This window comes from Coturnix japonica, chromosome 15, assembly GCF_054131305.1.
Source record: "Coturnix japonica strain WE chromosome 15, WE-NBRP24, whole genome shotgun sequence".
In the NCBI taxonomy this organism is placed as follows: domain Eukaryota; kingdom Metazoa; phylum Chordata; class Aves; order Galliformes; family Phasianidae; genus Coturnix; species Coturnix japonica.
Window position 1 is genome coordinate 14,559,761 of NC_140677.1, and position 22,545 is coordinate 14,582,305.

Below are 22,545 nucleotides of genomic sequence, written 5' to 3' on the forward strand. Positions count from 1 at the left end.
CTGAAGGGCTCAGGTCTTAAAAACTTGGGGTTTGGAATGAGTGTTCCTTGTGGGAATGCTGTGAGTGGATGGTGGGGGGTGTTCATGACTAATGTGGGCTTCATGGAACTCAAGAGGATCTGGCTCTGGGAGCATGGAGCTGTAGGAGAGTTCCATGTGGACCGAGGCACTCACTCAGCTTTCATCTCATACATTGATTTCTGGCTACTTCCGCAGCGGGCTGAATGAGTCACAGCAACTGTAAGAAGGGACTTTGGAAACAAAACCAAACTCCTACAAACAAACCTCCCGCGATGGAATTTTAATTCTAAAGGGGTTTGCTTTTCAGATCGCTTTGCTTTGTTCTCCGTAGTAAGGCCGTTTCCCCACAGCAGTGCCGTGCTCCCTCTATCCCTCACTACCTGCCAACCCGCCCCGCTCCTCCCGTGGGGGCCGAGCCGCGCTCCGGGCGGGCGGGGCTTGTCCGCGTCTCCGCTTCCTCCTCGCCGCGTTCTCGTACCTGCGAGGATGTGATGTCAGCTCCTCATTACCCTAATTATTCTGACCTCATAGCCCGGCCCGGCCAATGGGGCCGCCCCGCTCTCCCCACCTGCTAGCAGCGCAATTCCATCATTCCTGGGATTCCTCCCCGGGCCCGTGCAGTGAGCGGCGCCGGGGCCAGCGGCGCTTGCTCCGCTCCGCTCCCGGGCTCGCCGCCCCGGCCCGGGAGTAAACAAGCCGCCTCGTCCTGTCCTCGTCCTGCCGTCCTCCCCTCCTCCTTCCCCCCGGCCACGCCGCCTCCCGCTCCGCCCGAGAGCAACGCTGGTGAGTGAGCCCGGGGCCGCGGCGGGGCGGAAGGGGAGGCGGGAGGAAGGGGGGACAGGTGGCCCCGGGACAACGAGGGGACGGAAGGGGAGAGAAGGGGAGGGAAGGGCAGCGCCGGCGGGCGGAGAGCGCGACCCCGCGGCCGCTGCCAGGCGGAGCTGCCGCCGCCCTGTCGGCCCGTGTCGGAGCGGGGAAATCCCGGCGCTAAGGGACTTTTCCTGGGCTGGGCCGGGAGCCCGAGCGGGTGTGGGAGCGGCGGGGCAGCACGAGGGGATGGCGGGGCTGAGGGCTGTGAGGAGCGGCCGCGGCACTGAGACTCGGCGGGACGAGGAGCCCCGGTAACGCTGTGTCCCGGTAACGCTGTGTCCCGGTAACGCTGTGTCCCGGTAACGCTGTGTCCCGGTAACGTTGTGTCCCGGTAACGCTGCCCCCTGCCTGCCCGCGGGACCGACAAAGCAGCGTTTCGACTGCCATCTTAATTCACACCTTGGTTTTAAATGAGTGTATTTTTCTGTCGGAATCCCAGCAGCAACAGACGGTCCTGCGGTGTAAATCTTGTCGAATGAGTCCTGAGGGCGCTGTGAAAGCCTTTTCACTCTAGTTCTGCTATATTCTGTTTATAGAGCGTTTTTTAGTCTTAGCGGTGCAGATTCGGTCTCCTCAGTCAGGCTGAGTTTATGTTTCCCAGATAGAATCAGAAGTAATTAATCTTCAGAGCCAGGCTGACACCTGTGCACCTCTCTTCTGAAAGTGGGAGTTTAACAGCCGGTTCCACTGACACAAGATTTTGCTTTGGGTTTGTCCCTTATATTTCTCTTTCTTCTGGTCGATATCACAGTTACCATTGTGGTATTTGATGTCAGACTGTTTATTGTATTTATTTGTGACTGCAAGTCACAGCTGGCCATCGGATTAGGCCCATCTTGGCCCATCCACACCTGTATTGGGTTGGGGTTTTTCAACAAGCTGCTGGGCAGGATGGCTCAGCTGTGGGGAATGGGGCGTTTTGGTGCAGGATGCTGCATTGCTGGCCTTCCTCATCCATGCTCAGTTAAGTTGTTTCTGTTTGGAGATGTGGCTCTTCATGCTTTCCACATACCAAAACAAGCACGGTAAGAACCCAAGATACTAAACAAACGCATAGAGATAAGTGGTACTTTGATGATTCCTCTGATCAAGTAGCTGAAACTCACTGTGAAGGTTTTACTGTTGTAGATGAGAAATATGATCTATCTAAGCTGAACACTTAACATTTTGTGTGGTATCTCAACATGGAATTTATATATCCTGCCATAGAAGCTGCGGTGTAGGTGCAGTCATAGGAATTTAAGCATTTTGAGGACACATGTTGATTCCAGCATGCTTATCATTAGCCTCATCCTCAGTGCAGATATGCTTTACACTCTCCTAGCTGAAAAAATAAAAGCTCTTGACTTGGTTTTCAGCAACATATTTCATTATATTCCTTTCCTCTGCAGTCTTTTCATTTGTGCTGACAAGTTGTGTCCAGATTTCCTCTTCCATTGCACTTTCTTCCATTGAAACTAACTGAAATACCCCTCTTTCTCTACTGGCTTGGGATCATGGCACTTGACTAGCAGTCACTTTGCCTGCATCTTTCTATGTGTTGGGTATTTTTGCCCTGTTTCCCTGCGCTCTTCATTTAATTGTGTTTTCCTTATACTTGTGATTATTTACACTTCCTTCGCTTTCATCCTCTCTCCCTCATTGTTTCTGGAGTGTCGTGTTTATTTTTTGTCTCACATTTTCATTGTCATAAAGAACTTTATTTATTAATCCACTTCATCCAACTTCATCTCTGTGATTTCCCCAGACACATGAATTGAAGTCCCAGATTTTTCTCTCCATCACTGAGAAGTTCAGCCTTTCACTCTCCTTGGCACCACGCAGATGTCTTTCTCTAGTTCGCACTCAGCAAGTTTGAAAGAGACCTCACAGCATTGTCTGCTTTCAGAAGTTTTTTATTAACTTGTTTGCAAGAGCCGTCGACTGCTCTGTTCTGTATGTCAGTCAGACCTGCGGTCCAGCTATTCTTTTTTGTTTATCCCTTTTTGTTTAATCAGATATGAAGTTTGTCTCTTACTGGAAGTCTTTCCTGGCATACCCTGCTGTGAATAATAACTGCTGTGGGATTGAATGTTGTCCAGCCTGCAGTTTGTCTTTGGTTTCCCTACTGCTTGTTTATTTAAGTTTCAAACAGGCAGGTTTAGGATTTTGTCTAATATTAGGGATATATAGGGATATTTTGTATAGTTTGCATTATAGCCTGGGGGTTTTTAGCTCCTTGAAGGTAACTTTCTTCAACTGTAACTGTGCGTAGCATCTTTGATAAATCACAGCATATGTGGAATCACACTGTGGCGTTTGCAGGTGTATAGGCAGCATCCCTTCAGGGAAGCTCTGGAACAGGCACAACATTCTTCATAGGGCATAAACTGTTAGCAAAACACTTCTGCAACTCTCCACGGTGTAAACTTTCAAGGGTATTCAAAGCTCCAAAACCATATTGAGGACAGTTGTGCTGAAGTTGTTCTTAAAGTGTCTGATTTCCTGCACAGAATTCATCTTGGTTCCTGTTTCCTTCTCTCAGGGCAAACTTGTGTCACCAGCTCACTCTCTTACTACGGGTGTGTTCTGTGTCTCCTTCCAAAATTACTGAAACACTCGAGGAAAGCAGCAAATAAAGATTTTGTGTTCAGTCAAAGACATGATAATACCCTTTGCGTTATTCTTTACCAAGAGTTTTTCTAAAGAACTGACCCAAAACCTCAGCATTCTTTTGTAATTTAGGACAAAGACGTTAGTGCTAAATCACCAGATAGCCGTCCCTTTGGTGTAGCTGCCTCATCTGATCAGAAGCGTTGTCATCTTTGTTTCCAGCCGAGCTTTTGCTTTGTTAGAAGAGTCTGTGTGAGAAGGTCAGTAATCAACGGCCATAGGGAAATAAAGTGGTGCTATTTTAAAGTCCTCGGAAAACAAAAGGGAGAAAAGAATCAAGCATCAGGGGCTGAGAGACCAGAGTGCAGTGATGGAGGTTTCCTTACTGAATGAACACTGTTTGCATTTGGATGGGGGAGAAGTTGAAAGTGATGCAAGGAAATATTTGGTTAAGGCAGACCACGTAAAATCAGAGTCTAAGATCTTATTTTCTAAAACGTGTTGCCTACCTGTGTTGCCTTTAAAGAAAAGAGCTGGCCGGACTGTCTGAGTTCATGTACCGCTCTCGAGCAGAAGCTGCTTCTGACAGCAAGGAAGAACATCTCAGTCCTTGAGCGTGGTTCTTAGTTATTGCAAGTTACTCCATTCTTCTTGGCAGTTCTGTGGAAACAAGACTGATTTTAGCTCTTTTTGTGAAGAAATATGTGGAAACTTAAATGTACTTAAGAATCCTTTATGCTTTAAAATCTTTGATTAATTTTAGAGTCTTTGACTTAGGAAGAGGATAGTGGAGGTTTATTCTTCGTAGTGCAAGGTCAAAGAAATGGCTTCTCAAACATGTGCTTGTTGTTAAACCCACATACATGTGTTTGAGATTTCTCTGTTGGAGGTTTCCTTTCTTTCCTCCTTTCCTCTTCCTACTTTTCAGTGTGATTTGGAAATAAAAGAGAAAATTACAGTCAGCAGTTTTTATGACAGTATCTATCGTACAAGCTTTGGGAAGGAATTAAAAACCAGCAAAGATGTTGTTAGTAGTCCAGGGCTGCCTCTCTTCCTCTGTTTTCCTAACAGCTCTGCCTGCTGTTATCTTATTCTAAGGCAGATACAAGTTGCTGGCCTTTCAGTGAAAGCATCTTGTCAGTGTGCTGCTCTCCTCTTTACTTTCACTTTCATATCTACTTACATAGAAAACTTTTCAGTTTTGAAGCCGTTTTATGTGGCACTTATATAAACTTTGTTAACTTTGTGCATGTGTGTATGTGAGAGAGTGGCTTAGTAAGCTCCTAAAATGCACATTATTATGGGATGGGGTTAATTTTTTCAGTATAGGAAAAGAACAGGTGCAAGAAGTTACTGAGGTGTGATGATGATTACATAACTCACAGTTTGCTGTCTGTGGTATACAGAGTCATGAGTAAGAAAGTGGCTTTAATAGCTTACAAGCTTCAGATAATTTCACTTTGGGCATAGGAGGATATGGGGTGTAAATCTATTGAAGATTCTGGGTCTAAAGCAGTCTTAAGCTGATGTGGGTTATTGGGCCAGCTGTCCACTTCAGGAGAGTCATGTCTTTGGATATTGTCTCATGTAGCTGCATGGAAGGAAGGCATGTGGAAAGGAAGAAAACCTTAAAATGTGTGGCAGGCAAGATGATAGGATTTCTAGCACTTGTAATTTAGTGTACTAAATTACTGTGTACTGATAAAGCATTGTAAAATGTAAGACCTCCTCTCTGAATTTTCCAGGATCCAGAGAGGAATGGAGACTCCATTGGATGTTTTATCAAGAGCAGCCTCTCTAGTACATGCTGATGACGAGAAGCGTAAGTCTGAAACTTAGTTCTCTATTTGTTGGATCCAGATATTCATGTCTGCAGTGGGTGTTAGCCTAGGACCAGGCTTTGCTCATTTGTGCAGCTTTTTCAGTCTGATATGTTGGAAGATGTCTTCAGAAGCCCGTAAAACATGGTCTTCCTCAAATGCAAGAACAATTTTATTGCATGTAAATTGCTTAGTATGCAAACAGTAATTCCTGTCATTTTTAAAATGTGCTTAGCCATCTTTAGAAAGGTGCCCAACTTTTCTTAATTACTTTCCCATTGTTAATAGACAAAAAAAAAGTGTAGCAGAGCTGCTGTCCAACTAAGAGGGATCTGAGAACTCACACTCCTCAGTGTTTTCAGTTAGGCCTTTTCTCTTGTAAGAGCACATAACTGAGTGTGAGGGGATGGATGGGCAAAGATTCCTTGCCAGCTCACAAAAACTAGAAGACAGACTGTTAGAATTAGTAATGAGAGTTTCATTTTCCTTTCAGTGCTCATGAATGATGAGCACAGGATGTTAGCTTGGTAAATGTCAATTGCAGCAATGGAGGAACGTGCTGCCAATCATATGGGTCACATTTTCACTTCTCTTCACGTTCCCATTGAATGTCTAAGGTGTGTTAGCCAATGTCAGCAAAACGTTTTCATTTCTGGCAAATTGCAGTTGTGCCTTATAGAATGGAGTATTAGCAATAACTTCGTTGTTCGGTTTATTTCGGATTGGCTTATGTTTCTTGGCTATCAACCTGAAGTGATGCTAACTAGAAAAATGGTATTCTGGCTTTTAAACTGCTTCTGTGTGTAGCTCCTGTACACTGTCACCTCTTAAGATGAATTCTGCTTTTCTTTTTAATCTTTGCTCTTTTATTCCATGTACATTTTTTTTTGAAAATTGAAAGTCTCGAATGTTTTATAAAAGAATTCCTTTGCTATTGCTGCTAATCAGCCTATGAAGGACTTGCAGTAGTAAACAAACACTGTGTTTGAAGATGAAGTTTCATCATGTTTGTCTGTTCAAATATTCAAGATAACAGCAGCTCACTGAGAAGTGATGGCTTTATTCTCTCATGAACTCTTCTCTGTTATTGTCTCTAAGCTTTATGATGAGTATTGCTGTTGTTCTTTCATGTTCACCTCTCTGCTAGATAAGAACCAAATCTGTGCTGATCCTACCGCAGTGGGATGATTGAGTTTAATGCCACAGTTGTTGACTGTTACGAGTGAAATGAACAGCACTGAAAAGCCCTCAAGGAAATTTCTCTGTGATTTTGGCTTGGGGAATTTCTCTTGTAAACTAACTTGCAAGTTTGCAGGGAGGACAAAAGCTTGGCCTGTTTTCCTTTGACTACATTTTTTTACTACATAAAATTAGAGGCATTACTTTTGGAGTAGTCCTCACATATTTTTAGCATTTGTTATCACTTTTCTTAAGTTTGAGGTGCTTTTTTGTTGTCGTTGCCTGCTGTCTATGTAGTTTGAATTTGATTTTGAGTTCCATGGGGTACAAATTTTGGGCTGGCTTTAGAGAATCCAGAGGAAATCTGATTCAGTGCAACTTGCATGTGAGGAAGCTGATGTGTGTCTGGTTCTAATTTACATTCCTTTAGTTTTACTACTTAGACTTAATTAGATTTGTACCACTCTGCAACTTCTGACTCAGATGGTCTCTGAGTTTGTCCTGTTGTGCACACTGCACTGTGCACCCATCGTACTATTGTATGAAAAGCTGCTAAGAGGAACAAATTATAGCCTGGACCAGTTGCTGAACTTCAGCTTTTTTTGTGTGCTGGCCTGTGGAAATTGTACCAGCAAGTGTTGCTCACTTTGTGTTGCAGATTGGATACAAAGAGGCTGAAGTTATTCCTAGGCCTGAATTGGGCAGACATCCTTGAGCTTTCCACTGAAATGCCCAGCGTTCCTCTCCTGCGGGTTTAGCAGTGGTTCTTCTCTGTATTTCTATATCCCATCTTGAATTCTACATAGTTGATAATATCCCAGTCACAGCACGGAGTAACAGAAACATTGTGTTTGACCCAAAGTCTTTTATTTTTGTGCTGGAACAGAAGTTTGTCTGAAAGACAATTCCTGATGTTCTTTATACATTTCATACTTGACACTGTTTTGTTTGTTGAATGGAGAACAAACAACTGAAGCGATGTGCTTTCCTGACGTGAGGATACTCTGAAGAGACGAGTGGTTAGGTTCCAATGGATCAGTAAATCTTCTTGTAAATCTGCTTATGGGCATGTAAGTTAAAAAACAATATAAGATTTGCACGGAGCTAATTTGTCACTTGAAGACTTGTCACTAATCACTGGACTGCCAGTAGAGGAGGGAGAGGATGTAGGAAGTTGGAACTGTTTATGAGCAGCTCTTCCAGTTCTTCATCTTTAAGTGGCATTTGTAAGGTGTTGCTGTGTGGTTCTTTTCACCCCCCCTCCACCTCCTAGCTTTGTTCAGTGGGCTTTATCAGTCAACATTTCTAAGGCCTGTGTACGTATGGATGTTGTCTTTTAAATGTTATCAGAGCTAGGAACCTGACCAAACACTGATTACTGCAGAGATGCAAAGTCAAGTTTACTATGAGATTTTTGATGCTATTCTTCTTTCCCTAAACCACTCTTACTGGAATTGTATTGATCTTTCATATTTTCAGTACTCATGGTGGTTAATTTGAGAAGACCACGCTTTCAGATGGTTATATTTTAGTAACTCATTAGTGGAAATGCAGTTTTTCCCCCCATAACTGTGTCAGACTGCAGATGTTCAGACACTGGGAAATATTATTTTGTATTTATCCTTGTGTAAAAATAAGGGTTTTGAGAATTTGTCTTTCAATTATAAGCAGTGATATGAAAGCATAATGTTGTTACTGAGAAAAAATACTGAGGGAAGAAGCTAATGAGAGCTTGCACACACAGAACACATTGCCAACACTATTTGTCCTGTAACGTGTTGTTTATACCTCCTTCCAGGGAGCAATTCCAGTTCATGGGAATGGAGGAGAGAAAAACCATCCTGTTTCTTACTCTCTCAGGATAGCATAGTGAAATGTCTGTTTTTGGCAAATAGAAGGCAATATACTTCCACAAGGAAATGAAAGATTGGGAAACAGCTAATAAACAGCACAAGAAAGTCTGGGGTAAAGCTTTGCATTCTAGTACGTTGTACCGATTCCATAACAACCGAGTCTTGGTTTGCATTTTGAAACCCTGCTACAGTGGGCTTCATTTAAAAGAAGGATGATCTTTGATCAAGCTGTTCTTGAACATGTGGAGGAGTTGCATGTGATATCCTTTTTCTACATGTAAGCCTGGAATTGCCATTCTGCACTTCTTGCCTGTGATGATTATTATTCTTTGGCAGTAGTTCCTTTTATGTGGCTTAGTTTAATCAATTTCAAATATTTAAGCTAGCCTGTGTAGTTGGCATGTCTAGTACAGAAACATCATGCTTTAAAATCCCAGCCCTTATGTATTTTGCAATGAAGAGATGGATAGGTTTTATGAATTAAAACTGTTCTCATGGTCAGAGCTTATCTGTTGTGTTGAGCAAAACAGAAACTTAAGCTTTCTGGAGGAGAATCTGATTCCTAAGCAGTAGTATTTATGTTTGTAATCCCTTGGTGGCTATTGAAGGTGTTAAAACTAGATTTGTCAGTTAGTCATTTATTTAATCAGTGATGGGGAGAGACGGAGTCCTGTTAGTTTTGGAGCAGAATTTGTGGCATAACTCATCTGTTAGTACTGAAAGGAAGAGAAGTATGGAAGTGTGATGTTTCTGTTTGGTAGCAGTGTGATGGAAAAACATATGTGGTTCGATCATTGAAATGCAGCCTGAGTCATCTGTTGTTGCTGCATGAATACCAAAAGCCTTAAATAATAAAATGCTGTGAGTAATGACATGCGTAGTATTCTGCTTTTAGGTTTATGAACCACACAGATTAGGGAAGTGTTAGTATTTCTGTATATTGAGTATCAGTTCATCTTTTTTTTTTTCTTTTTCTTTTTCTTCCTTTTTTTTCCACAAAATACTCATGGCTGAATCCCTGACCTTCTGCTCTTTGTTCTCCAAAAACACTTTATAGCCGACCTTAATATGTTCAGAGAGGAGCTCTGTGTGAAATGATCTCAGGGCCATCTCATCCGTTTTAGGATATTGTTGAAATAAGGAGTATGAAAAAGGAGAACTTGTTCCTTGATGTGCTTCCCTCCAACCCCCCACACTCTTATCTCCACCAAACTTCAGCCTTTATTGTCCCTCTAAGTTTATTGTGGCAAGGAAATAAAGAATGAGTAGCGCTACGTTTTCAACTTGTTAAATAGGCTGGAAAATGGAGCTGTTGTCTGCTTGGTGCCTAGATGTATTTAAATGGCAGTAGAACACCATTAGCATACTCAGTGGAGTGATGGTTAATGCCTTCAGGAACAAAGTGTTTAAATATGTTTTTAAATTAATTTTAAAACATTTGGAAGGCGTTATCTGGCTCCAGTTGATAAACATGCCCTAGCATCCTTCAGCATAGCAGATGTTTTCTGAGCCAGTGTGGCTTGGGCAGAAACCGGCTGCTCCGAGTTCTGAGCCGTGTCAGCCAGACAATAAGTCTTTTCTTTCTCAATCCCTTCTACCTAATTGGTGATACAGTGTTTGCAGTGATTGGTGGCATTACCTCCAAGGAAATTATGTTTGCTGAAACACTATCTCTTTAAATGTTGTCTGGCACAGAGAGGGAAAAGAATCTTCTTGCTAGAATGGAATTTGTCATCAGATACCAACCACTGCTCTGAAAACTGCAGCCGAGTGAATACCATATTGTTAAGCATGATAGCACATACACAACCATGTGGAACTTGTCAATGCACATGCTTCAAATGATTGTAGTCTGAAACAGGATATCTGGGACTTTGTGCTCGGTTTGGACTGTTCTGCAGAGCTAAATATTTGTTATTGTCTGCATTTGGCGAAAAATATGGGGGAAATTATCCAGTCATTGGGGGGTTTTTCTGTTTTTTGGTGGGTGATTGGGAATACCCAAAGGGGGGGGGGGGGGGGTTGTACACTAGGCAGAATACAGTAGCTTGTGAGAACCTGGCCGTTTTTAATGCAGTGGATTGTTTTATTTCATTAAGAAACTAACCAAGTTGTTTCTTAGCTGGGAGTGCTGCAGGCTGACTCGTGAAGTATGGGCTGCTTTCCCAGGATATTCTTTCCACATCCTTAGGAACACAGAGAATCAGGGCGTGCTTGGACACATGCTGTGTCACACATGAAAATCTAGCGCACTCATTTAGGGCAGAATTAGAGAGAAAGGAGTTAGAATGATTCAGAAATACTTCAGATTTGGGCTGTTTTCTGTTGTCTGTCCTTTCTCTCTTACTTGTGTTTGTAGTTATTGCAACATCTCATCCTTGAGGCTGAAAAGGTAAGAAGTAGGAATGCTTTACAACTTCCTGGTTGGCTCTTGCCAATAGGCATGCTGTCCCTCCCGTTGCTCAGGTTCTATCCACCAGATGCCATACATTCTGGAGTGACTGTTACTCATTTTCCAGATGGCAAAGCAGGACTTTTTGGGAAATAGAATGTCTTTGGTGCATTGTAACAGCTCTTCATGTTGTTTACGCAAGCAGGCAAATAAGGAAGTACATTTTTCTGTAAGCAAATTAAAAGCCTGTGTTTAAGACAGGAGGAAAGCATTATGTTCATTTTTGATTTAAAGACCTTATGCTGAATCAAAGGATGACTTTATTTAAATAACTTGGCTTTATACATAAAATATGTGAAAACAGCATTACAGTTGTGAAGTTAATTTCTTTACAAGGACTGTGGTGTTAGAATTGAGGTCACCGACTCCTTTTTCTGTTCTGCATCTTCAGTGAAATGATTGCAGAGTGTTTGGAGTCCTGTTGTAAATAGATAAAGATCTAAGTTCTTAATGAGCATATGTTTGGTATTTTCTCTTCCCTTGCTGATAACCTGGACTTTATTTATGGTTTGCCATTGAGATTCTGACTTGAAAGATGAGGGATCTGAACATGGGTTTTCCCAGTCCCATATGAGTGTCCTAGTTAATGGCTAATGAAATAAAAGGAGAATTGAGCCCGTGGGATATTTTACTGATTCTTTTGTTGTTATTAAAAAACACCAAAAAATGATAATTTTGTTTCAGGCTAAAAAGAATGTATTCCTCCCCAAGAAGCAAACCCCAAATGATTTACTTATAAATGTCCCTTTTTTGCTGTCAAACCAAAGATGAACTTAGTTGTATAATTCTTAGGACAAACCCTTAATGTAGTTACAAACAATGCCATTACAGAAATGTCTATCGTCCATAATCCTGAAAGGAAAAATGATTCTGATTTAGCAAGTTGTGATGTGATTTATTACCCTTTGTTGTTGTTTTTGTTTTTACATCTGCTCTGATTTTAAACTTAATGACACATTAATTAAAATTTGTCTAAAAAAAAATAAAATAAAATCCATAACTGTATTTCCAAGCATTCTTGTCCATCTGCTACGACAGTGTTGTATCTGATGATAATACCTCGATAATGAAGGAATTAAACTTGCTTTGCATGCATTTATTGTTTTGTAAGAGAAATTCTAATGGGTAGCTGGACAGAAAGGCTTTTGTGTGTTCTTGTGCTCTCATTTTAAAACTGATTCATTTTATCCCATGCACCAGGCTTAATTTTCCTGTAACTGTGGCAGTAGTAACGGCTTTTGTTTTCTGGGTTATGCCCCTTTTGTCTGTTTGGTTCGTGTGGGAACATCTGTGTATTACAGCTGTAACTTTACTGTGATAAATCCCTGGCTTTTATTTGCTTTCCTCAGAACCAGGATATATCTGGCCCGTAATAGGAAAAGAGCAACAGTTCATCTATGGCTCCATCTGTCTCCCCTCTTATATGTATATACGTATACATATATATATTTTAAACACTAATGTCCATTATGCTTATCCTGACCTGGAAAGAAAATAAATCTGAATTTACCTCCTAATTATGATATAAATGGAGAACCTCTGTTCTCCTCTCCAGTTGTTGCCTTTAGAATTATCTTGTCAGTAGACAGTGTCATTCCAACAGTGGTCCAGATTTCAGATATGTTAAAATTCAGCAATTTTGGCCTTCTGATTGAAATCCCTGAGCTTGCTGTGTGAAGCCCTCAGTCTTTGAGTCAATTTCAGAACACGTGTTGCATAATGCTGGCACAATGTAGACTGTTTTGTTCGGCCATGTCTGCCTAACAACTATTCCTATATACCAAAATTGTGAGCTCAGTTATTAGTGTAGTTGAATAGTTAATCAGCTTTAAACTTGTATTAACATCAATAGTGTTCCTTAAGAAAGTTGTTTTGAATTGATAAATTAGGAAAGAAAACACTAAAGAATGTCAATTATTTCACGGTTGGAATATGAAAGAATGTAACGGATTTTTTTTTGCTTTTTCAGTGTAAAGAAAAAGGAAACAATTTACAAATTTTTATTCCACCCTTTCAATAAAAATCTACTTTTTTTTTTTTTTAAAGTGGGTAGTTATCTAATCTCAATGGAAACCTCTGAACTATCTGCTGCTTCCTGGCTATAGCACTCTGTAGACTCCATCCAGTGTAACAGCAATAACTGGTTACATTAATGTCTCGTCAGCTGCCTTAATCCTTGGACTGAACTTCTCATGACTCCCAACAGATGTTTTGCCTTTAAAGGTCAGTCTAACTTTCTGAACAGACCAGCTCCTTGCTTCCCAGAGCATGCCAGCGCAGTTAAGAATTGGAATGTAGTTTGACATCAGGAATGAAATTTCCTGAATTTTTTTTTTTTTAACTTCTTTAGTTACTCACCCAAATGTCACGTGATAACCCCTGTTATAATAACCACCGAGTGTATTTCAGAAGGAGAATAGTGTCAGAAGAAGATTCTATGAATGATTAGAGCAAGTTGTTACATAGTCTTAATGCAGAATCTTTCAGGTTCAAAGCAGTGTATTTTCATAACGTGTACTTGTATTACAGCATGGTTGTGCTGGGTATCGAGAAGTATGTATAATTAAATTCCCATCTAAAACATATGCTGTGCTTCTTTATGTATGATACTAGAAAAAAAATTAAAACCCCAGGACAACAACAGCAATAACAACAAAAACCACCCATGGAAACCCAGACAATTAATGGTATCTTCTTGAAATTGGAAGTGGCAAGAAGCTGGCCCACAGAAGGTAGGAGAAAGGAATGAAGTTTAAGTGAGCTATAAGCTCTCAGCAGGGAGAACGTATAATAAACTTCTAGCCTTTAAAATTAGAAGCAATTGTATCCTAATATATTTTTAGGGAGAATCATAATTTGCTTCTCTGTTCAAATAGGTGATGTTTTACTATATGAGAGCTGTACATCCTGTGACAGTCTGCAGCAGGTATTGAAAGGAGGTTGTTTCTCAGCCATGGACAGTTACATGTTGGCTCGCACCCGAAGCATGTCAGTTCAGCCTGCCTCACGTAACTGTGCTGGAATGTAATATGGGTGTTGAGTCTGTGTTGGGATTCCTGCAAGTGTTTTGTGACTTTATTTCATAGGCTGGCTGTGGATTATGGGAAAGAACACGCAGCAGATTTACATATGTGAGTTATTACTGTGCTTATTATGGTGCTCAGTAACATAACATTTTACTCTGTGATGTAACTTACAACATTGTCTGGCATACGTGCGTATGTTTTGTCAGTCTGTTGTATGAAAATTCCATTATTTTACCACTACTAATGAAATATTTTTCATTAATAATCATGCACAGTGTTGGGTTCTCAGCCAGCAGCTTTGCTGAAAGGTTCCAGGAATTTTCCTGCATTCTGGAGAGGGAAAACTTACGTTTCTTGTGCATAGTTCTCCCTTAAAATCTTAACGTCTCCATTTCTTTAGGTAGAGGAGCACCAAACAAATTGCTGTATCCACTTGATAACCACAGTGTCATGTTGAAGTAATAACTTGGATCTTATTTAGCTGTCCTGTGCTAGTTTTTGATGGTGATGAGAAGCCAGAAAGTGATGTGCCAGCAAGATATGAGGTGGTAGATGTTAGGCCGCAGTGATGAACCTCTGTAATAACTGTAAGTGTGGAGTTAGAATCATATGCACTCACATGAGGTCGTGTTGTCCAGTGGTACTGGTAAGATTTCAAAGATTTCAAAGGAAAATAGTTACACACATGCATTCATTTAAAACAAAGAAAAGATAAAACAGCTAAAAAGGCTTCTTGTTTATAACCCATGAACAGCTTTTACTGAGTACTTGTCTGTGTGTAAATGATAGAGTCAGCTGTGCAAGTGCATTGACTGAGATTGTGAAAAATTAATAGGTGAAACCTTGCATTTAGGGCCAACTGGCTGCTGTTATAAGATTGGAGTCATTGCAAATACAGAAGAATGAATCAGTGTTAATAAATGGCTTATAACAGTCTAAATCCTGAAAGGATGGATGGATATATATATGTATACATATCTATATCTATCTATCTATATACATATATATATATAATTACCATAAGATACCTTAGGATCACAAGCTGGACATGAGCTCAGCTGCTGATAACCCTGTGTCCTGGCAGCTGCAGAAGGCAGCCACGTGTTAAAGGTTGCACGCATTTGGGTAATTTTTGCATAATTCTCCACATGAGGTTGGCACATGTGAGATCTGCGTTCATTCCTAATCCATACAATTTTTTTATGCCCTCCACAGCATGCAAATGAGTTCTGGTGCTTGTGATAAGTGTGTCTCTCTCAGACTCTCTGAAGTCTTTCCTTGAATTAGCTTTATACCTGCCATTGTGGAGGCAGCATTGTGTCACTGTTCTGTAGTTGTTTGGTTTGTGTATACAGGCAATAGATTGCAGGCCCAAAATGAACATACATTGTTGGAATTAAGTTAATGGGATGACTATTTAATTAAATGTTAATTGTGAACTGGTGTCCTCGTGCTTTTGGTGTAAATGTGAGTAAATCCACTTAATAGCATTTGTAAAATAACAGATTGTTTTAATTCTGAGAAACTGCACTGAAATTATTTGTTCTAACGCAGTCTAATGTTTTAAATATTAGATGCTTTTACCCAATAATTAAGTAATATGCCACTCTCGTGGGGTTTTTTTTCTATTTATTTATTTAGAGTGTGAGTTTCTTCAGCCTTTTGCTGAAATAGCAAGAAATAATGTGAAGATATTTTGTTTCAGGTGAGAGTTTATGCGCAGAACTGTTTGTTTATCCTGTGTTTTGTGAGCTTGGAAACAAACACAAAGGCCAACCTTAGTGGTACTGTTACAAACCTTCATGATGACCAAATAGTGTCAGTTCAGAGTTTATTCTTACAATTAACACACACTGCATCAATTTACAACCATTCAAATTGATTCAAGTCTTTGCAGAGTTTACTGCAGCTCAACCAAATAAGTTAAAGAACAGACTTTTTAATTGGAATGTGTGTATTGGTGGGAACATGTCAGTGTGTGAAGGCAAGAACTTGATGTTTCTATTAATTTTGCATGCGGTTGTTTCACTTGGGAGGTCTCGCTGTCATCTACTGACATTCTGCAATTCCAGCTGTTTATCTGCAATCACTGTCTTGCTGAGTTTATGGTAAATGATATTACCCAAGTTTTTGCCGTGACATCCAAAGATGCAGAGTTAACTTTGATTGTCATGCATTACACTTCACTGAATTGTGTCATTCTGTTTTGATAGTCATTTTTAATTCTAAGTGTAACAAATTATCTAATATGTAATAATCTCTAATCATCCCCAGACACCATTCTTTATATTTAATCCCAAGCCAATTGCTGTACTGCTGGTGTGGCTGATTGGTTTCTCTAGGATTGTCTCCTCTGCACGCATTTCTGACAAAAATTCTATCTTCTGGCAGGCAAAGAGAGCTTTAATCGGGTAGGCTTTAAATCCAAGATGGTTATCCTGTCTAGTGATATTACAACTTGCATAATGCTGACACTCAAGTGTAATGGGGTGGCTTTCTCTGGTGTTAGTCCAACTGGAGAGAAATTTCAGTCATCGTAAGTAGTTCAGAAGCTTCTGAAGTCACAGAAGTTTTCAGTAAGTGTGCAGAATATGGTAAGAGAAAGTGGTGTGTAAAAGGAAAGTGTTACTACCTACCAGTAAATAATGATAGGAGATTAGTGACTGCAGTGCAAGTAGGGTGTAATTACTGGCCTGTAAAAATTGTGCTAAACTTCCACGATCCATGTATACGTTTTGTGTATGGGTAAGTGTAACGAAGGTATATGGCTCTTCTGAGACTTGATTTTCTTGGCAGCATAGTTTGCAATAGAAATAAAAGTCACACAGCCTTTTTTGACAGAGAATAATGTATGTGTTGTTTTATGCCGGCAGCTCAGTTGCTCTACTGTGGTATTCATGATGCTCTTTTAATTGTTGTATAACTGTTCCAGTTGAACAAAATATTAAGACCTATTGGCTTTGGAGTTGGGAAGGATTATTCATTTAAGGGAATTTACCTGTTCACATTCTTCAGGCCATCCCAGCAAAGTACTTTTCCCTAAGGAAATGATGGGTACACATGGAGAGCTGTGTTGGTATGGCTATGTGATATAAATCTGAAGGTATGTTTCCCTTTGTAGCTGAACTCTGCAGATAAGTTCATAAAGTGTATTTTGATCTTGGGATCATCTGTACTGCAGATTTTTTTTTCTTTACCAAGACTATATTTCCAGTACTTGTTTCCATGAACAGTATTGTGAAATTCTATTCATTGTAATTTATGTGGATATTATTTTGAGTCCTTATTTTGAGTAGGTTTTGTGCATTTGGAGGAGTCAATCATATTCTAATTTAAATGCAAGGAAGCTCTGAAAGGAATTCTTTCTCACACCAAAGCTAAAGCTGTGTTTTCTTAGTTAAAGTTAGGAATTAGGTTGTGCTCACATGGATGTGCATAAGTTTGCAAGAAGAATCTAAGTGTGTTGGATGATGTGCAATTCAACCAGTTACCCAAGGGCTGTCCACAGCAACGTTACAGTTAATGCAATGCTAGGCTTGCAAAGTAGGATTTACAGGCAAGAGTTAGCTCCCTTTTATGAAAGCAGCTGACTGCAGAGGATAAATGCATGCTGCACGTGCCTGTGAGAATATCAGCTCATCTCTCTCATGGTCCCTGTAAGAATCTGAGCTCCACCAGCTTGCAGTTTCTTTTTAGATGTTTTGCTCTGCCTTGATCTGAAAAAATAGGAAGACAGTACCATATTTATTTGCCTTTTTCTTTATGACTGAATTAACTAATGAGAAGGCATTTCCTCCTTAGAATCTTGATAGAATTTATATCCTGCATCATCTACAACTGAAGGTTTTGCAGAAGGTGGTACGCAGAACCAACACAGTTCAAAGGAAGGAAAAGGAGGTAGGTATGCTACAAGAAATGTATAGGGCCAGGATTCTTTTAATCAGGATTCACTACTGGCTGTCTGTCCTGTGACTTTTCATATACATTGTCAGTAAATTAGCAGGTCAGACAGGTTCTGCCTGAAAAGAATACACAGACCAAGAATTCTTTTATTTTTAATTACTGGAGTGGATGAAAGCAAGGTGTGGTCTTTGGCCCAGCACAGAGAGTCAGGAATTGACTAGCTTCTGTGCCTCCAGGTAAATCTCATCTTCCTGCCTTGATTTCTCCAGCTGTGATATAGGTGTGATATTTGCCTTAGGAGGAAACTGAATATATTCCTGTTTGCTGGGTTCCTTAGAGACAGAAATTGTTACTCACATAACATTTCAGAAAATTAAGCATTTTTAATAAGCGTTTTAATAAGAACGCTGATCACACGGCTTCGGGTTGGGTGAGCTGAGTTCTCCTCTTTGTGGAAAATAACTGGAAAACTTCCTCTTCGGATGTCTGCTGCAAGTATTTCCATATGATAATTTCTTCAGTTTTGTGTTACGAGGTTCCTGTATATCTGACTTCATAGAAAGCTTGAGATAGTGAACTTGTCCCGCAGCAGATGATACCTAAAAGATGGAGGGCACTTGATGAATAACACACATAAAAAAAAAAGTTTAAAAGCAGCGCAGATGAATAAATTCTCTTCCAAGTTTTGTGCTCCAAAAGTTTTAGAACTTTAGGACTGACCTTCACAATTTTTCAGCTGAAAAGTTTTCACTGCTTTCTGGTTTTGAGCCATTGGACTCTGAGATATAATTTCCAATTTTTATTTTATTAAGAGCTTAAAAGGTAAAAAGTAAGTTGTGTGTAACTTCTCCAGATACCCTGGGGAGAAATGGAGCCTTAAGAAAAATACAAGTATTGCAAAACTTCGCGACATGATGGAGTTGCAACATAAAGAACATGTGGGAAAAGGGGCAAGGTCACTGCTAAGTTCTAATTTTTCAGAACCAGTCTCTCCTTATTTTATTTACTTTAAGAAGTCTGTGATCATAGTTGGAAATATAAAACGTAAATACTGTTGCAGCACATCAGGATTTTGTTGTGTTGACTCCAGCGCTGTTGTTCTCTGCCATAATTAATTTTTTCTTGAGACATATATTAAATAGTTGGAAATGCTTTCTGTTCTGGGCTCTATCCTTCAGTTTCAGTGCCGTGGGTTTAAATAGTTAGTTATGCATCCACATATCTTGTGATTTGCATTTCATGTGACTGCAAGTGTGAACAAGAGTGTGTGATATCACCTTAGAGGAGAACGGTTTAACTGCTTTCTCCAGCTGTAGAGAAGCTCTCTCGCCCTGCCCTAAAGGTTGTTTGGTAAGTGCATGCTGTCAATTAGTCTTGGCAGAGCAACATACGAGCCGATGAAAACGTGTTGGGAGTTGAAGTTTGGGCTGGTTATGCATCTGAGCAGAGGAAAGCTGAACCACAGTTTGTACAGAGGTTTTTATTTTGCTTTTTTGCCTTCTAGAAACCATTTCACCCTTTAGATGTGTAAATGCACAGCCAGGAAGGACTCAGAATACTGGGAAATAACTGTGTTTACTGGATTTGTTGCATTTCTCTCTTGTGCATAGCTGTCATTGTACTTTGTAGGCACAGGCACCACAGTGTTTAATTACCTGCCATGACAAATGCAACCTGACTTACAAGGGATGCAGTGAATTGTTTCCCTAATCCTCTCCCACTGTAGCCTGTAGGATTAATTTTGGTGGCAATGTTTGCTTTTGCTTTCTTTGATAAAGGATTGTAGCGTCATTTAATGGTGGACTTGATTAATGGATATTTAGATCAGAAATGGAAAAGAAGAATAAAAGAGAATGAGTTGATGTTTTTCCTTCTCAATATGTTGAGAAGAACATCAGTTCTGCTGAGCTGCTCTTCCAGAGGAAGGTTTTGATCTTATACAGTAAGGTAACAAGAAACTCAGAGATGTAGCACCTATGTATTTCACTGCTTTTTGCCTATGCTGAATACAGTACTTATGGTAGTAAGTGGAGCTGTCTGATCTGCTGGTGTGTAAGGCATGGGGAGGACTGGCAGTGTTGCTTCAGTCCCAGACCCTGGCAATGCAGAAGAGGAAGCTGCCGGGCTTGGATGTCTCCAGTTCTAAAGTCTTCAAGTGTGAGAGCTGAAGCAGAGAGTGGAAAAAGCAGACTGAGGTAAGGTGTCTGAGAAGGAAGGCGTGGTTTGGAAAACAGGAATGGATTTTGGCAGGAGAATATGGGAATTGGGACTGGCTGGGCAACCGTTTGGGACAAGTAGGTACTGGTAGGAAAGGATTGTTGGGAACGAACATGGGAGTCTGAGACTCAGATAATAGCTACAGAAGGAGAGTGAGACTGGCATAGGTCACGTACCAGGCCATATGGTAAGATGGAAAGGGGATAAGACAAAAGCATTTTGCCTGTTTGGCAGATTTGAGTATTTCAGCCTCTGTGTTGATTCTTGTGGGTTCTGATGTTGTGGAAAAAAGAGGACAGGATGTGGGGGTCCATTTTGTTTTTCGCTTGCCCTGTGTTGGAAGGACCTTTTGAAGATGGCGGTTCAATTCTGCTTCCATTTTCAGAATGTATGTTGCAGATCACTCTGTATCATAGGCTACTTTTTATATAAAGAGCATGGTCTCATTTCGTGAGAGGAACAGTGCCACTGCAAAAGCTATTTGGTATTTTTTCCTGAATTGCTTGGTGTGGAGCCAAAACTTTATTTTCTACCCACTAATCAAACAAGGCTCAACAGGCAGGATTATTCAATTCCTTGTAGGTTTTTGTATGGCACTTACCGCTGTACAGTCACAAAGCTTCATAAACCTTTAATTAACCTTTACAACACCCCTTTGATATGATTCAATTCAATCATTATTCAGGACCGGAGCCAGCAAATCTTTCTTTACACAAAATAAAGTGAGGTCCTGTGGAAATAAGTAGCCAGTGAGATCATCAGATGTGATTATCCAGTAAAACTGTGGAAGGTTGGCAAATGGGGGTTACCCCCAAAAATCCTGTTCTTGGCATTTTTAAAACTTGCATGTGTTTGATTTTCAGTCATCGTAAGACTCTTCAAATGGTTCTCTGTGTTAAAAATATATATAACATTATTTATCCCGAAAACCGCTTTCTAAGATACGCAATGGAAAGAACACAACATCTCTAGCTCAGAGTTTTTTTTTACTTTTTTATTCATTATGTTTAATAACCTTTATATTACTTCTGTCTCTAAAAACAAAAGCAGGGAAAACCTGCAAAGCTAACAATACTGGCAAAACCAGACTTGGCTCTGGTATGCATGTATGCATTTCAGTTCCATGTAGCTCATAGTGCAGCTTCTAGTCAGGGCTGATTGCACTTGCTGGACTCCCACTTCCAAACCAATTACCAAGGCTGACATAAACTCAGTTATGCTGAATATTAAGGTTCTAAACTGAGGGCCTTTGATTTTGGGGATATAAAGCATACTTTCATGCGTGGTTTAGATGCTTTCGTTTGTACATGTTGTGTCTTCATCTCTTGATTTGTCATCGTTTCAACAAATCAGTAATTCAGACCAATGAAATGATTCCTTATTTAATTGTTCTTACCCAGCCTGAGCAATCGTTTCCATGTGACTGTTCAATTTCTCTGACTTCTGTTAGCAGCAAGCCCGGACTTTTTGGCAATAATATGACTTATGTAATTAAGTTTTTGCCCTGGCATTTCTCTCTGAAAAAAATCTACTTGTACGTAATTGGAAATGTAGTCTGTCTTGAAGCTGCACCAATCTTGCTTAAGTGAGATTTTCTATCCTGCCGGATAAAAATCAGTTCAGGAAAAGACTTGTGTCCTTCTAGATGTGCAAAGCCCTTCCGATGGTTTTCTTTGTATTATTTAAGGGTAAGTAAATGGCATTCTTAAGTTGAGAACTATAATATTGGAAATCTTTAGATGAGTTGATAAAAAGCTTGGCTTGAAACTGGACATGAGTAAAAGGTTCTTTACTGAAGAGGATGGCTGGGTACTGACAGAGGCTCCCCAGGGCAGTGGTCATGGCCCCAAGCTGCTGGAGTTCAAGGAGCATTTGAACAGTGCTCTCAGAAGTATGGTTTAATTTGGGGTGATCTTGTGTGGAGCCAGGACTCGACAGTGCTTGTACCTTCCAACCTGAGGTATTCTGTGATGCTATTATGCTTTCTTTTTCCAATAACTGTAGGAGGTTGTACTTTGTATAGTAAATTAGTTCGCATATTCTTACGTATGCTTGCTGTATTTAATGGTAACATACTAGCAGGATGAGTCTTCTGAAATACAGTCTTGCAATAGTTCAGCCTTATTTTAAAGATTAGTAATTCTCCACTGCCTTATTTCACAATGAGATTGGATTGTTTTTGTTTCTAACAATGTCCCTGAATGGAACTTGATATAGTAAGTGCGAGCCATAATTTTATGCTGTGGGTGGAAGGCTAAACTCAAGAGTTAAGTAGTGTTCCTTCTGCCAGAGTCCAGGTTGGTGAAAGGACAGAGTGAAGTAAAGTTCTTTGCAGTGGATATCTGGACTATTTAATTCTAACTCTGTACTATCATATGGTAATTTCCTAGCTTTTAATTAATTAGTTCATGCTCTTCTTTACATTTTGCTAATATACAGTGTAGCAGCATCAGTGGTATTAGGATCCTCTTTTAGGATTGGGACTTAACTGTTTGGATTCATGATCCCCAAACCAAAACATACATCGTCATATTCAGACTACTGTGCAAGAAATGCACAAAGACTTGATGGGCTTCATTGACAGTTGTTCTCTGCCTCACTCAGGTCAATTT

At 40.3% G+C, this 22,545-nt stretch overlaps 1 protein-coding gene across 3 annotated transcripts in view; it reads left to right on the plus strand.

The window, feature by feature from the left end:
- Nucleotides 1-638: 638 nt before the first annotated feature.
- The window catches only part of VGLL4 (vestigial like family member 4), a 69,895-nt gene continuing 47,988 nt past the window's right edge, over nucleotides 639-22,545 (plus strand). For 2 of the 3 annotated variants that reach the window (XM_085516967.1, XM_015874787.3), the window contains exons 1-2: nucleotides 639-804; nucleotides 5,229-5,305. Coding sequence is in view for 2 of the 3 variants with exons in the window: in XM_015874787.3 (XP_015730273.1) it covers nucleotides 5,242-5,305 (64 nt within the window). In the remaining variant the exon portion in view is untranslated. Of the gene's footprint in view, nucleotides 805-892; nucleotides 1,917-5,228; nucleotides 5,306-22,545 lie in introns of those variants that run through there. The other variant, XM_015874785.3, reaches the window with a different exon arrangement.